The following is a 14,527-nucleotide window of genomic DNA, read 5'->3' as shown; positions in this document are numbered from 1 at the left end:
AACCCTGCCTCAGCCTTGAAAACATTAGGCTTATAAAGACATAAGTCACCACACCCAACCGGACACTGTACATTTTTAACAACTGCTCCTAAGATTCACCAAGTCTCTCACAGCACACTGTTCAGTGACAAAGACTGCCAAGCCTGCTGGTTCTGAAAGCCCAGCTTCTCCAGAACTTGAAGCTCCTCTGAAGAGGAGGTCTGGACTCCAATTGGCTCCCCCACCCTGCTCAGGACAGCATAGGAACTATGCCAACCATAATGCAATGACTGTCTATCACAGCAACCAAAAGGCTCTTGGTTTCCTGACAAGGAAGTGTTAATAAAGAGGCGGGGAAAACATGAACTGCCTAGCAACTTGGGAGACCCAAGAAGGCAAGAGAATATGAGAAGCCAGGCTGTCAGTGAAGGGACTCTGGCCAGCTCAGGCATGGCAAGCATGACTCTGGTGGGCCTTGCCCTTCTCTACCATTCCCTCTGCTTTGCTAAAAATCATTAGAGTATATCCCTAAAGCTAGCCACCAAGGTCTATTCCCTTATTTGGTCATTTCCTCCTCCTGAGGCTGACTACCAAGGTCCAGCTATCCAAGTATTGAAGTCCAGCAATCAAACCTCCTCTTTGGTTCACCTAATTAACCTGTCCAATCAAAATTAAACACCTCATCCTAACATGAGGCTTCCCCTTGTACCCTGTACCTTCATAGACTGCCATTTTCCTGTGTGCCACATCTGTCCCCTCTCTATCCAGAGGGAGTTCTTTGTCCCCACTCCAGGACAAATACCCCTGCCCTCTTCCCTTCTCCCTGTCCTCTATCTCTTGTGTTTGTCTCTTATTCCCCGCCCCTGTCCATCTGGAGCAAGTAACTCTCCTTTGTGCTGAGAACTTGTTCTTGGGGGTCCTGAGCCATAACTTTTCCTTTCAGTTGATAGAGCGGCACCATCCAGAACAAGGCAAGGTCCTTGAGCACCATTCTGTGCAATGTTTCCCAGATAGGACCCTCTGCTGGAAACTACCTGGGACAATGTCAGTAACTTCAACTGAATAACCTGGAACTCTAAAATCTGTCTTTTTTTCCCAAGGTATAATTCCTATTCTTAAACCCCAGCCAAGCACAGCTCCACCCAGGGCTGCTGTCCTCAGCCCTGCTTCTTACTTCCTCAGGTCCCTGATGTCCTCATGGCTGACCGTGTGCAGTGCGCCCTTGTGAAGCCTGTCTAAGCGCAGGGGCCTCGGGGAGGAGGGGGGAGAGGTTTCACATTTTATCGTCGTCTTGTCGTCTCGTACCTCTTCTCTGGAAGCTGGCAACTGAGGGCAAGACAAAGACAAGAACAGTGAACAGGGGACTTCTTGCTAGCACAAAAACACACATTCTTCTGTTTGTGGTTTTGCTCTGAGATGGGACCTTGTGAGTGAACTACCTCTGCCTCCCAGTGCTAGGGTTACAGGTGGCACCACTGTGCCTGGCTAAAAGGCTGCGTTTTAGTTCACACCATCTTGAAGACTGCTGTTCCTCAAGGGAGCCAAACAGCACAGAGCAATGTGATTCACAGTCCATCCCCCCGGGAAAAGTATGAAGCAGGCAGGCACAGGTCACCAACAACTCCACATCAGAGGCCAATGCCCAACAAGGCAGCCAAGACCTGATCCATGCTACCAACTGTGTCCTCACTGATACAACTGACCAGGAGCTTTTGACAGTCCTCATCGGGCCACTCCGTGGGAACACTGAGGAGGCAGAGTCTTCCCTAGCAAGTAATCAGCATGTTCCTTTCTGGGGGTTGGGAACACATAGAACAGCTAGAGACCATGAGCCATACCCATGTGCACAGCTGCATTTCTGGGTATTTGGACTGCAGGCTATAAGTGGAGACATGAATGTAGTTAAGACCTTTGGTTGAGATAGAATAATCCTGTGAACGTCATTAAGAGGGCTGTGAGTATATATTGAAGGACATGGGGCAGAGGGTCTACAGATTCACCCCATTGGGTCCTATGGGTACACCTGCACTGTCTGGTTCTAAAGCAAGTTAGATAGATTTCATGAAGCATGGCAAGCATCTGCATGCACAGAGGACTGGCAGTTGACTGCTGGAATGGTACTAAGGAGCACTGGTCCTACTGTAGCCCCATCCGCTCAGGGCCAGGCTGAGCTGAGGCAGCTCAGGACATTCACTAGCCAGTAGCAGATACACTCTGCATCTCTCTGTCTAAGATGATCTCAAACCAGCAGTGGGCCATCATGGGCCTGGGCCAAGCTCTGAAAGGCACATGCTCAGCATGCAGGAGGCCAGGGTTCCATCACCTCTTTCCCAAAGCCACCATGCCTAGAAACTTTGGAGAAAATGTTAACAGCTTAAAAATGGAATCATTATTTAAATAATTGAAGCTTGGGAGCAACCTATATGCTGGGGAGGCTATCATGCTCCTTAGCAGAGCCTCACCCACAACAGCTCCCAAGCTGGTCCCAAAATCCTGACAGACCCCAGGTGGACCCTCTGTGCTCCTTCAGAAAGGAATGGCACTAGGATCCCTACTAAATTCACTCTTCAATGTTACCAAGTAGAGAAGTCACCTTAGCTTGCCAGTGGTACTAAAGTAGAGGCAGGGTACACCACAGTCCAGCATCCAGCCCATGTATGGCTCTGTAGATTAGGTCACTATGCTGGAGTGGAGTGTGGCTCACAAACTGCTTCCTCACTGACACAAGCCAGCAGAGATGAACAGAGCACTGTGCAGGGTAACTGAGGAGTTGCGTCACTGAGCCAAGTTGCCAACTTGAGTGGCATGGTTTATTTGGTTGGGGGTTGAGGGGTAGGTCTTGCTTTGTTTCCCAGTCTGTCCTGGAACTTGTGACCTTCCTGTTTGGACATGAGCATTGTTTGAGCAGCACAGGTGCATCACTTTTTTTTTTTTTTTTTTTTACTTAAGAAAGAAGGCAACAAACCACAGCATCAACATACAACACTCACTGGCAAACTCATCAATGGCAGGTAGAATGGAAGCCAGAACTGCTCTACAGTGCAGCCAGCTAGGAAGGTTGATGACAGGGCAGAGCTCCTGGGTTGGAGCATGGAAGATAAGAGGTAGAGTGTCTAGGGCAACCATCAGAACAGCTACTGCCAGCTCTTCCCAACTCTGCCCAGCATGCTACACTCACACTAATTTCTAGATACTGCCAGGGAATCAGGGCAGCTGGCAAAAGGCCCAAGGGCAAACTGGCCACCAGCTCAGCTTTTGAAGCCAGACAAACCTGAACATACACCTGTAACCCCACACCACGAAACAGAAGCTTTAGCTTCCACACTCATAAACAGTGACTATGGTGAACTGTATCCCACACGGATGCATACAGAATTTAAGACAATGGTTCCAGTGCTTGGGAGGCTGAGGCAAGAGGACCGCTGTGAGTTGGAGGCTGAGTTCCAGGAGACAGTCTAAGCTACAGAATAAGACCTTGTCTCAAAGAAACAAAAATTGTTAAAAATAAATAAAAAGACAATGCCTTGGCCACACACTAGGCCCATGCTTGGCATGAGCATGAGCTTACTATGTGCCAGTCCCAGCCTTCCCCAGGGCACACCCCTGCCTCAGGAACTCTTGTCCTCAATGCTGAACAGCAGAAAAGCATGCAATAATTAGACGTAGAGGCCTCTGCCCCAGTATTTCAGGGACAGGCTTCCCACATGACCACCAACATGACATGCAGGGTCAAACTAAACACTGTGGGGAAATGTCAGTTACTTCTCTTCACATTACAGTAGTGTGTCACTCATGGAGACACAGGGTGTGTAAGGTCAGCATGTGATTTACCTGTCTCCGGTGCTTCCTTAAGTCACTAGGCTGACAGATGCGTGTGAAGAAAGGAGAAAGAGAGCAGGTTTACTGCACACGTGTGGGAAAAGACTCAAGGAGCAGTGAGGCAAATTGCTAAGCAGGCCGGAAGGACACACACAGGTTGAGCACTGAGAGGAAACATCACTGGAAATAAACATTCTCAAGACAGTTAAAAAGTATGCAGATTTCCCAGGAGGCAACACTAATTATTACTTCGCTAAGAATGAGTTTGAACACAGGCAATGTATTAAAACCCAGCATTCCATGTAAGCAGGACCCTAATGACCCTCACTCGAAGCCAGCCTCTCTGTCACTAGTTGCAAATACATGGGAATTTAATAAATTCCATCAGAGCTATTGCATTATCTATTATAAAGTTAAACAAACCTGCTTTGAGTTAATTACCTACTGGACATTAACCTGAAGTCCTTACCTAGAATGGGATTTACAACTTTTCAAAAATATGCTAATTGTTTTAAGCTGTAAGAGCAACCCCCCCCATCCTGCCCCCATGAAAAGATGTAAGAAAAGCTAATGGGGTACCAGGGAGAGCCTCTACACCTTAGCACATACACAGCATTAAACATAAGCGTTTATCAAAGCCAGCAAGTCTGTCAGCAGTTAGCTGAAAGCCATGTGACACCAGAACCAGTACCACATAAGGTGGGTCACCTGGGCATACAGGACTCTCTCCCCTGCAGAATCACAGACCACATACCCCTTCCTGCCTGTGTCCACATGCAGGAAACAAGAGTAACAGAGAATGCATTCTTATCATGAAAAAGCCCAACAATGCATTCTTCCAGCCTACTGTCGCAGATATGCACTTGGGTGTCTGATCATCTGCAGGAGCTGGGGGTGGGGCTGCCACAGCGGAAGGTGCTGGATGGGCAGACAGATAGGGATCTGGGGTCAGGATCAGATGGAAGTAGACTGACAGCCAGCAGGTGGACAGTCTTAAAACTGAAAAAAACCCACACAGCTATTCCTACAAAGTATTTGGAAGGAGGATGAAGCCACAGATCACGCCATGAAAGTTAAGATTTTACTCACCGCACTAATAAGACATATTACACAGTGCATCAAAATATAAGAGACTATACTATTCAACAGCCCATTAAAATGATTCCACTGATTTAGTTACATGTCCACTGTCAATGTCATGGCAACTGCAAATGAAAGCAGCAGCAAAAGAGGTAGAGCACGGCAGGGTGGCTAAGGTACACCAAGCTTAGTATGTGGGGGTCTCTTAGGATCACACACACACTAAACACTCAGAAGTCACTGTGCACTCTGAGATCCGCATACCTGGGTCATAGATATTCTAAAATGAAATTGCTCCCAAGTTAACCAGTCAAGATCCCCTCTGCTTCGGTTTCATAGTCTATAGGTCTCCTGAGTGGCCCTTGTGCCTCAGAGCTTAGAGACACCCCTGCTGAGAAGGGATAGGGACTCCTTTACACTTCTTTTTTAATGTGTTGTAGATGGAAGCCAGGCCTGGTACTCCACCACTGGCCTCCATCTCTGGCTTCTGTATCTCTTCCCACATGCTGCAACACCTCTCCACAGTCACTTCTGCTGAAACAGGCAGCATAGCCCCTTCTGGCTTGCACCAGACTTCTGCCTAGCATCCCACAACTAAGACCAGATGCTGGCCTGGTCACCTAAGTATTATAACTAATTTGCATTGTTGACTAACTATAGCCCTAGCTAACCCAACTCATTATGTAGACCAAGCTGGACTCAAACTCACAGAAATCACCTGCCTCTGTCTCCACCCCTTCAGCTTTTATAATCTGAAACCTCTTAGAGGAAGATGTGATTTCCATGTGTAACCCTTCCCCAGCAGGCTGAGGTAGAAAAGGCCCCACTTACCAGAGTCATGACACCCAGTCTGTCCACCTCCCGGGCAGGACTGTGAGGGACTCTTCTTGGTGTGGACCGACCACTGCCTGGAGGAGAAGAGCCAGCAAGCGAGGAAGCAGGGTAGGGGGGGATAGAGCTCATTGATCTAAAACGACCAAGATTGTCCAAGCTTCCACTGCCCACTCTGCTCTCGATCTCCTCTGCCCGCTGCTCTGTATTCTCCTTCTCTTCTTGTATCAGCCTAAAATCCAAACAAGAGCAGTTGGCCTTATTTCATCAGGAAGCTGTGTCTGTGCAGGCAGAACAAGCCGAGTCTGGCTGGGGTGGGAGTTCTGTATGTGAGCCCAGCAGCTGGAGGCTACAGTGGGAGGAGGTGCCTTCAAGACCAACGTGGGCTACAGCAGGAGACCCTATACCTAACAGCAGAACATTCGTCTCCCTCCATTGACAGCTAGAATGCTCCTGTGCTTGCTCTTAACACAGGCGAAGGTATGCTAAGCACTGGATAACGGAAGGAAGCTCAACTGTTTCTTATCCACAGCATGGTCAAGTCACCACCTCACCTTACACACCAGTACCTTGCATGTCCTGTGCCTGGCCTTCCAGGAATAGCTCTGGGTAGCAGAGGAGTGATCTGGGCCCTGCTGCTCTAAGCATGGAGGGATGAAAGTTTCACCTCCCCTAGCAAGGTGCAGGGAGGTGGCCAGGCTGCCAGAGGTAAAGGCTATCTCAGAAGCCCAAGTGCTCTGCTGTGGGGGGATGTAAAGGGGTTGCTGATCCCACCTATGCTTTCCCATGGAAGTGAACTCCTGCAAGACTTATCTCTTGAGTTTCCAAGTGTACAACACACTAGGCCTCATCAGAATACCCTCACACCTGTAGAGTATCTACTCTAGTCTCCTCCCCATCTCCTGCCTTCCACCCTCACACCTCCACAATATCCACTCCAGTCTCCGCATCCCCTTCACCTTCTACTTCCTTTTTGTTGCTCTTATTTTGAAACAGTTCCGTGTAGCCCATGCTGGTCTCAAAATTGATTGTAGTCTAGTCTGGCCTTGAACTACTGCTCCTCCTGCCTCCACCTCCCAAGTTCTGGGATGACAGATGCATGCCACTGCCCCTTGTGTCTCTTACAGATCAAGTACATATGTAATACATATATAACCTGATCTCTTTGTTGATGGCATCCAGCTGCTCCTGAAGCATCATGGCCAGTGTCTGTGCATCAGCCTGTCCACTGGGTGACAGCAGATCAACTGAGCTGAGCAGAGTTTCTCTGTCATCTTCACCGTCGGACACATCCACATCACTCTCAAATGCCTGTGCCACATTTGCCAAGACGCTGGCTTGTTGGGCCCGTTCCCAATCCTGTTCGTTGAGGGTCTGCACCTACCAACAAGAACACTATGTCTCAGCAGACGAGTAACAGCAAACACTCTAAGAGCAGGAAAGGCTGCTATCAGAAATGTGAATAGGTTTACTGCAGGCCAAGGCTTTAGGAAGACACTCATGCACCTGAGCTGCTGTTAAACAAGAGGCACCTGACAGACAGGGAGGCTGAGCACTGTAGAATATACCTGTAATGGAAGCACCTGAAAGGTGGATTCAGAGATGGGTGTGGTTTTGGGGGCCAGCCTGGGCACATGCTGAGCCTGTCTCAAGGTGAGAGAGCAAGCCCGCATACTGATATGGACGCACTGGACATTCAGTATCTACACTCAGGTAACCCACTTTAGTGGAAATTAAAAAAAGGAAGCCTAGTGGCACATGAAGGGACATGTTCACCTGTCATGGAATGATGCACTGGGTGTGAGCTTCCCGAGCCTGGTACAGACAAGCACCAAGAAAAGCCAGAGGAGGAAAGCAAAGCAGGCACCTGAACACAGCCAGTGGCCCATGTGGAGATCCCAGGGAAAGGACTATACAGAGGAGACCCCTGTTGTGATCACTGCCCACAGCAGCTAGTGTTAAATCCTTCTGGTGGTTAATGAATGCCCTTCTCTCCCCTCCCCTCCCCACTGCTGCACTCCCTCCCTACTCTGTGTATGGAAGGTCAGGGCTCATGCCCTCCCCTTCCCTCCAGAGACACTACACCCACTGTGGCTTCCATGCAGACTTCTCACCAGTGGCACCCTCTCTCAGATGGCTCATCCCCTCAGATAAGAACAGCACCCCCATCTCTCATATTGAAACCACAGACAAAACCCACAAAACATTACCCTGCCCCAACTTCCTGCCACCCCACTTCCTTGTCCATCCTCAAAACCTCTCCAGCAACTGCCATCTGTCTCTGTCCTTCCACTCAAAAAGGCTCACTCAAAGTGGGCAGAGTACCTCCCTCCAGAAGAGTTGCTCCAGGGCAATGCCAACCAGCCCTTACCAACCATTTTGCCCTCTGTTCATCTGCTTATTCATGGTGTCAGCTCACACAGGCTCAGGCTTAGCTGCTGTTCTCCTTGGATAGGCTGTTCAGCTGGCCCCAGGCCCCACCCCTCCTGGCTTATCATTCTCCTAGCCTGTAACACTCAGTGACAGTTGGCTACTCTAAAGTCCAGCTGTCCATAGTACCCAGCTGCCTCCTGCTATTTATCCTCTACATACTCCAGCAATTTGAAAATATATTCCTCTCTCCAAGTGGAGGGCAATTCTATGGTCCCCATATGGGGACAGACCATAATGATTCACAGTACTGGAGGGAATACAGCTGATGAAAAGGCATGTGGCTTTCCCAGACCAGGTGGTGAAGGACCTGGGCTTCTTCCTGGCTTTCTTCAAATGTGAGCTCTGAAGAGAGCCAGCAGCATACTACTAGGAACTCAGGGAGTCCATGCAAGTCCTCAGCAAGGGCTTGAAGCTTCTGTCCCACACTAAGTCCACACTTCGAAGCCTTCCCCATCTACAAGCACCTGAGGCCTTGAATCCTGCTGCTCCTGAATCCTGAAGCCCATGAACTGCACATAGCCATGCCATCAGCACAGAACTCCATTGTACGTACTGTACTATTCACTGCTTATAGCTGTGCACTACTCTTGAACTAACTCATGACAATCCTCCTGCCTCAGCCTCTTGAGTACTAGGATTACAGTTGTGTGCTATGCCACTACACCTGGCATCATTTACTTTTATTTACTACTTCAAGTACATACTAATTAGCATTAACTTAAAGGATATCTTATTAAAAATTCTGTTCTTAAAGTAAGAACTAAAACCAAAAAGCAAGCATACCCTAAAAGCAAGCTCTTAGCCAGAAAAGCCAAGGAAAGGAACATGGGGGAAGAAGGAGACCGAGAGTCTGTCCAAGAGGAACAGGTGACGTTCCGCAAGCGGAGGCCTTGCCTTGGAGGGCTCGTCCCGCAGCGCCGCCAGCCGGCCCTTCTGGGGGCGCCGCAACACTGCACTGGTGCTGTAAGCATCCATATGCCCGTCTGCCACAGGGAACCTGAAGTCCGGGATGCTGCCCAGATGGGGTCGGCTGAAACATGGGAAAAGGTGGGTATCAGAAGGAAAGTAGAGTGTCAAGTTGGAAAGGTCTCCAAGGAGGGTTCCCTCAAACCTGCCTAAGAGCTCTCGGCTACCCAGTCCTGGCCAGAAAAACCTACTCAACTACTACAGTGGGAGGAGGGGTGGGTGTGGACACCTGAGGCCCATCTGAGAGCCTCTTCTAGGTCAAGGGCATACCTAGGCACTGTTGCCATCACCTGCTCTGTTGGCTTTTCTGCTCTGCCAAGTTCAAGGTGTTGGTGACAGCACTCCTGGGAGGAGCTAGAAGCTAGGGCTTAACACAGCAGTGCACAGACAGTCGCAGGGCTTCAAACCCTGGGCTGAAGAAATCTCTAGAAGAGGGGACAAGGCTGAGCAACCAAGAAGGATGTGAGCACTGGGGGTTCCTACAGACAAGGTGTAGAGAGGAAGCAGAGCAGCAGGAGCTCAACCTCAGCATTCACCTTTCCCTCCAGTGCTGCCCCTAAAACTTCCTGGGAAAGAAAGTAGATGCCCTCACTTCAGAACTCTGCCAGAGGCCAAGAACAAAGGATTTATGCGAGGAGTGGGGGTGGGGGTGTGTGTGTGCTCAGGGACAGCTTGGGGAAACTCCTGCACACAGGACCAGTGGGACTTGTGAACTCATCCTTTTCGGCATCTCTGAGCCCTCATCTTCTCCATGTTTTAAAGACATGAGACTCATGGCTTCCTTTCTAACTCCATTTCCTTCCCACTTCCCACCTCTTATTCCTCAGGAACCTGCTGTCTCAACATGTCCAGTCAGAGTTCCAAGCTGAGGAGATGAGCACAGCTCTGTGTTAACTGCAGGTAGCTCTGGGATCTCAAAGCTGTCAGCCCTCCTATTCTTCATGGTGTTTTCAAGTTTAGCTCCACAAGTCCACTCCTCACCTCTCTCCACTCAGCAATATGACTTCCCTCACTGTCCAGTCCTGTGAAACTAGCCAGTGGTCCCCACCAGCTGCTCTGTGCCTGAATTCCTCCTACCCAGGGCAGGGCCCCACCCCTTCAAACAAGCCAGCTCCTCTCTGTTCTGCCCAATGTCTCAAGGCCATGGGAAAAGACAGTGAGCTCCCAGAGCCACACTGCTCTCCTGTCTCCTGAACTCTACTCTCAGGCTACCCAGACATGGGCACACTTTCTTCCACATTAACCCCCTTCAACTCCTTTCCTTCCTCTCACATCTAAAACTCCTTGTTAAAGGAGGTCACACATTAGCCAGCTGTGACGGCACACGCTTGAATCCTGGTACTTGGGAAAGGGGGGATGATCATGAATTTAAGGCCAGTCTGAACCACAAAAGAAGACCCTGTTTCAATAAAAGAAAGACGACTCAGCAGTTAAGAACAAGTACTGCTCTTCCAGAAGACCTGAGTTCGGTGCCCAGCACCCACGTCAGGTGCTCAAAACTGCCTGAAACTCCAGCTCCAAATCCAATGCCTTCTTGTGGCCTCTGTGTGCACTGCACTGCACTGCCCGCATACATGATTAAAAATAAAATACATCTGTCTAAAAAAAAGAGAGCAAGTCTCTTCCGGTGCTGCTTACTAGCTCCCAACAGCAGCACGTCTGCTGTTGCCACAGTACTGGCACTTGCCTCTCTCTGTCACTGTAGCCATGACTATTCTGTCCCCGTGGCCCTTTTCATCTCTTCCAGTGCAGTGACCCACCTCTCCCTCTGGCTTTGCATTGAGGGTTCCTGGTTCTGTATGGCACCTCTCCTGGTGTGAAGTAGGCCAGGTAAAGAAGCTGCAGGAAGCCTAGCTTGCACAGCATCCCAAACTCTAAGTGCAGAGGCATCTGCACAGACCCCACACTGTCTTCTTGCCTGCTCCAAGAGGAAGTCTGTTTGCTGCCCCATAGTGTCACCAGGTGACCACCTCAGTAATGTCTACTGATGATCAACTCTCATAAGAAATGAACCCAAAAGAGTAAGACCCAACAAGAACTGCTTCTACAAGACAGGACAAGAGTGCTTTAGGGCTATGCACTAAGTGCTGTGGCCTTGTCAGGAGCTGAGTCACCCCACAGCAGCAACACAGTGTCCTTTCACAAGAAAGTCACAAATGCAGCACCAAACCCATGAGCAATATGGATTCTGAACAGCTGCAGTGTGACTTCTCTTTGAGGCCTGTCCTTCTGCTCCAATCATGTTTTCTACCCTGACCCCTCCAATGGGCACCCCAGTCAGCATATCCAAACACCAAGGGACCTCTTCCCATCTTCTGAAGCTCCATTGTGCTGCCCACAGAGGCAGCAACAAGCCCTTGTGCACGCACAGGGCTGAAAACTCGCCCATCTGTAACCACCATACCCGTGATGAAGTGAAGGGCCTCTCAGTCTCATCTGGTCCAACTCGGCCCTCAGGGCTTCAATATTCAGGACAAGTTGGTCCTAGAAAACAGTAAATAGCTTCTATGACAGCTCTCTCGTAAGGACTGGGCACCTATAAGGTGCATTTCAATTCTGAAAACACTTCCTGAGTCCTACAGCAAGCAGACTCATTCTCCAAATCCACAGATGTCCTAATGAATGAAGAGCAGGGCTCCCGGTTATAGGAGAGTTAGAAAGGACAAACGCTGAAACGTAAACTGTACTGACTGTATAAAGGACTCGCCCTTCCTAACTCACAGTCTGCCGGGTCTTTTCATCTCCCACTCCCTCCCACCCAGCAGATCCCTGCTGGCCCTGTCTCTTACAAGAGGCCCATGCTAATGTTAGTCAGACCCCCAACTCCCCAAGGACCCAGGGTTGGAGACCATGTACACGAAGAGTTCAGCATGTTTGCTGGGGGCTGCAAACTGTGAGGACTAAGAGAGCTACCAGGAGGGTTGGTCTCGATCCTTCCAAACACCTGCGCTCCCTGTCACTGCAGTAACTCACGTCAGCTCTTCTGGGACTTCTCACTGAGTGGAGAATGAAGTACCTTATCATGCTGCGTCTCTTCCAGTTGCTTCTTTGCATTTTCGACTTCCCGCAGTAAAGAATTCTGAAGAAAAGAATGTCCTTCAGGGTTGGTTCTTTAAAATGGTCCACAGAACATAATAACTGCACTAGCTTAAACCAGAGAGCAGCCCTGAAAGAAGGGCCTGGCCATGGGAGGCACCAAGAGCAAGACCACAGCTCACTCAATCAATGCCAACCACGAGTGAGGTCAGATGCTGGCCTGTCTATCTCTGTGTACAATCTATTTCTTCACTAGCCAGTCTTAAAGTAAGCCTGCCACATTCATAGTGCAAGGGCTTTTGCTGATGCTGGGTTTTTTTGTTTTGTTTTGTTTTTTTTTAGTTTTTTTTTTTTTTTTTTTTTTAGAGAGAGTCTTATTCTGTAGACCAAACTAGCCTGAACCTTGCAGCAAACTTCCTGCCTCAGCATCTGGGATGACAGATACGAACCATCATGCTTGACTTGACTTTCAAATTTGTTTCATAACCTCTTGCAAGTGGTCTACAGTTACTTTGGATTTGGGCATTCACTGGTCACTTAGGAAACACAAAATTAAGTTTCACATGTAAAGTTAAAAGACAAACTCATTCCTATCTAAAGCAGGCCCTTGCATGCCTGTAGTCTCAGACTCTGGAGGCTGAGGCAAGAGGATCAGGAATTCAAGGCTATTATTAGACCAAGACTATTAGTGTTCCTGGGCTATTATTAGAACTATCTAAAAGAAAAAAGAACTTTTAAAAACTTCCCCATAGCCTAGGACGATGCACAGGCCGTCAAGAAAGTCAGAGGGACTAGTCTGCATGGTCTACTGACAGTACTCTCCAATCCTCTCACAAGTACCCACAATTCTCCACCAGCACAACCCCATTCGAGTATCATCCTAAGTATGTTTCTCAAGAGATGCAGCATACTGGGACAGGCCCTCTCAAGTCTGAGCCCAACTACTGCTCAACAGGCCTCTCTGTGGAGACCCACACCTCAATGTACTCTGGGTCATCTGGGTCCCTCCTAGAAGCCAGGCTTAGCCTTCTTCCAAACCAAATGAAAGGCAATTGCTGAAACCTGGGAGTACCTGAGTTGAGCTCCTGAAGTGCTGCATGTGTACTGAAAAGGAAACTGACTCCCAATCAAAGTGTAAGTAAGGGTGAGGTTTGGCCAAAGCTAAGCCCTAGTATAAGTGTCTGTGGGCCAAGCTAGCTAGAGCCCATTTCTGTCAATAAATTTGAGAAAACCAAACTTCACTGTGCTGGCTAATTTTATATCAACTTGACATAAACTGGAGTCCTTGTCAGAGAGAAGGGAGCCTCAATTGAGAAAATGACTCCATTAGATCCAGCCATAGGCAAACCTGTAGGGCATTTTCTTCATTAGGATTGAGGTGAGAGGGCCCAGCCCATTGTGGGTGGGGACACCCCTGGGCTGGTAGTACTGGGTTCTGTAGTGTGATATTCAACAGATCCATTCTATCTGGCTTGAATCCTGGAGTGATGGCACCTAGGCTTTGAAGTAACCTTTTGTAAATAGTCAATGATTGTTATCTGAAGGAGTGTTATCTTTTGAAGGATTCACAGAGCCTTTGCATAATTTAGTCTGGAAACAGACCTGGCAAACCAGGAAGTTTTGTACAGTTGAGAATTGCTTAGGTAATGGTTCCTTCAAACAATTCCAGATAAGAAGTTTTGGTATGTGGAAACTGACTTGCTAAAAGCAGCTCTTGGGTTAACAATAAAGAGGCTTCTGTGAAGACAGGAGGCAATCAGTTCATCAGAAGTTGACTCTCCTGTTTCTGCTAAAGCTGTAAAACATGCAGGATTGACTCTCTTTGACTGACATGCATAACATGGAACATGGACATATGGCGCCCAATGTAGGGCTCAGAAAAAAGAAGGATCCAGCCACTCCAGGACTGGAGATAAAAAGTTTGCTCACTGGTGGGCTAGAGAGATAACTCAGAAGTTAAGAGCACACTAGCTGCTCTTTCAGAGGTCCTGAGTTCAATTCCCAGCAACCACATGGTGACTCACAACCATCTATAATGAGATCTGGTGCCGCCTTCTGGTGTGCAGGCAGAACACTGTATACATAATAAATAAATTAAAACACACACACACACACACACACCTCTGCCTTCCACACACATGCACACACATTCACACACACACAGACATACACACATGCATCTGTGAACACACCAAAATAGGTAGTGTATTTTAAAAAAAAATTAAAAATAAAAGTTTGCTCACTGGTAAGTGAGGACTCCAGGATTTGGCAGGGACATGGGGAATCCCCATCTCAGAAGCAGCAGTATATACAGCTGCTAAAATATTTGGTAAAAGGGAGAGCATTAATTGCACAATTGTGAATATTACAGATATAAAAGTAA

The 14,527-nt window shown here is 48.5% G+C and overlaps 1 protein-coding gene across 3 annotated transcripts in view; it reads right to left on the bottom strand.

Annotated features, from left to right (window-relative positions):
• Positions 1–14,527, bottom strand: part of Ppfia1 (PTPRF interacting protein alpha 1) — an 84,550-nt gene that overhangs the window by 19,788 nt on the left and 50,235 nt on the right. For all 3 annotated transcript variants that reach the window (XM_059264013.1, XM_059263998.1, XM_059264006.1), the window contains exons 13-18: positions 12,125–12,187; positions 11,513–11,592; positions 9,037–9,172; positions 6,866–7,089; positions 5,710–5,941; positions 1,154–1,305 (exon numbers count right to left, since the gene is read on the bottom strand). In XM_059264013.1, coding sequence (XP_059119996.1) covers positions 1,154–1,305; positions 5,710–5,941; positions 6,866–7,089; positions 9,037–9,172; positions 11,513–11,592; positions 12,125–12,187 — 887 coding nt within the window. The remainder of the gene's footprint in view (positions 1–1,153; positions 1,306–5,709; positions 5,942–6,865; positions 7,090–9,036; positions 9,173–11,512; positions 11,593–12,124; positions 12,188–14,527) is intronic.

The sequence above is a fragment of the Peromyscus eremicus genome, chromosome 1, assembly GCF_949786415.1.
Source record: "Peromyscus eremicus chromosome 1, PerEre_H2_v1, whole genome shotgun sequence".
Classification (NCBI taxonomy): Eukaryota; Metazoa; Chordata; class Mammalia; order Rodentia; family Cricetidae; genus Peromyscus; species Peromyscus eremicus.
Note: the sequence above shows the minus strand (reverse complement) of the source record. Positions and strands in the feature narration are given on the sequence as shown.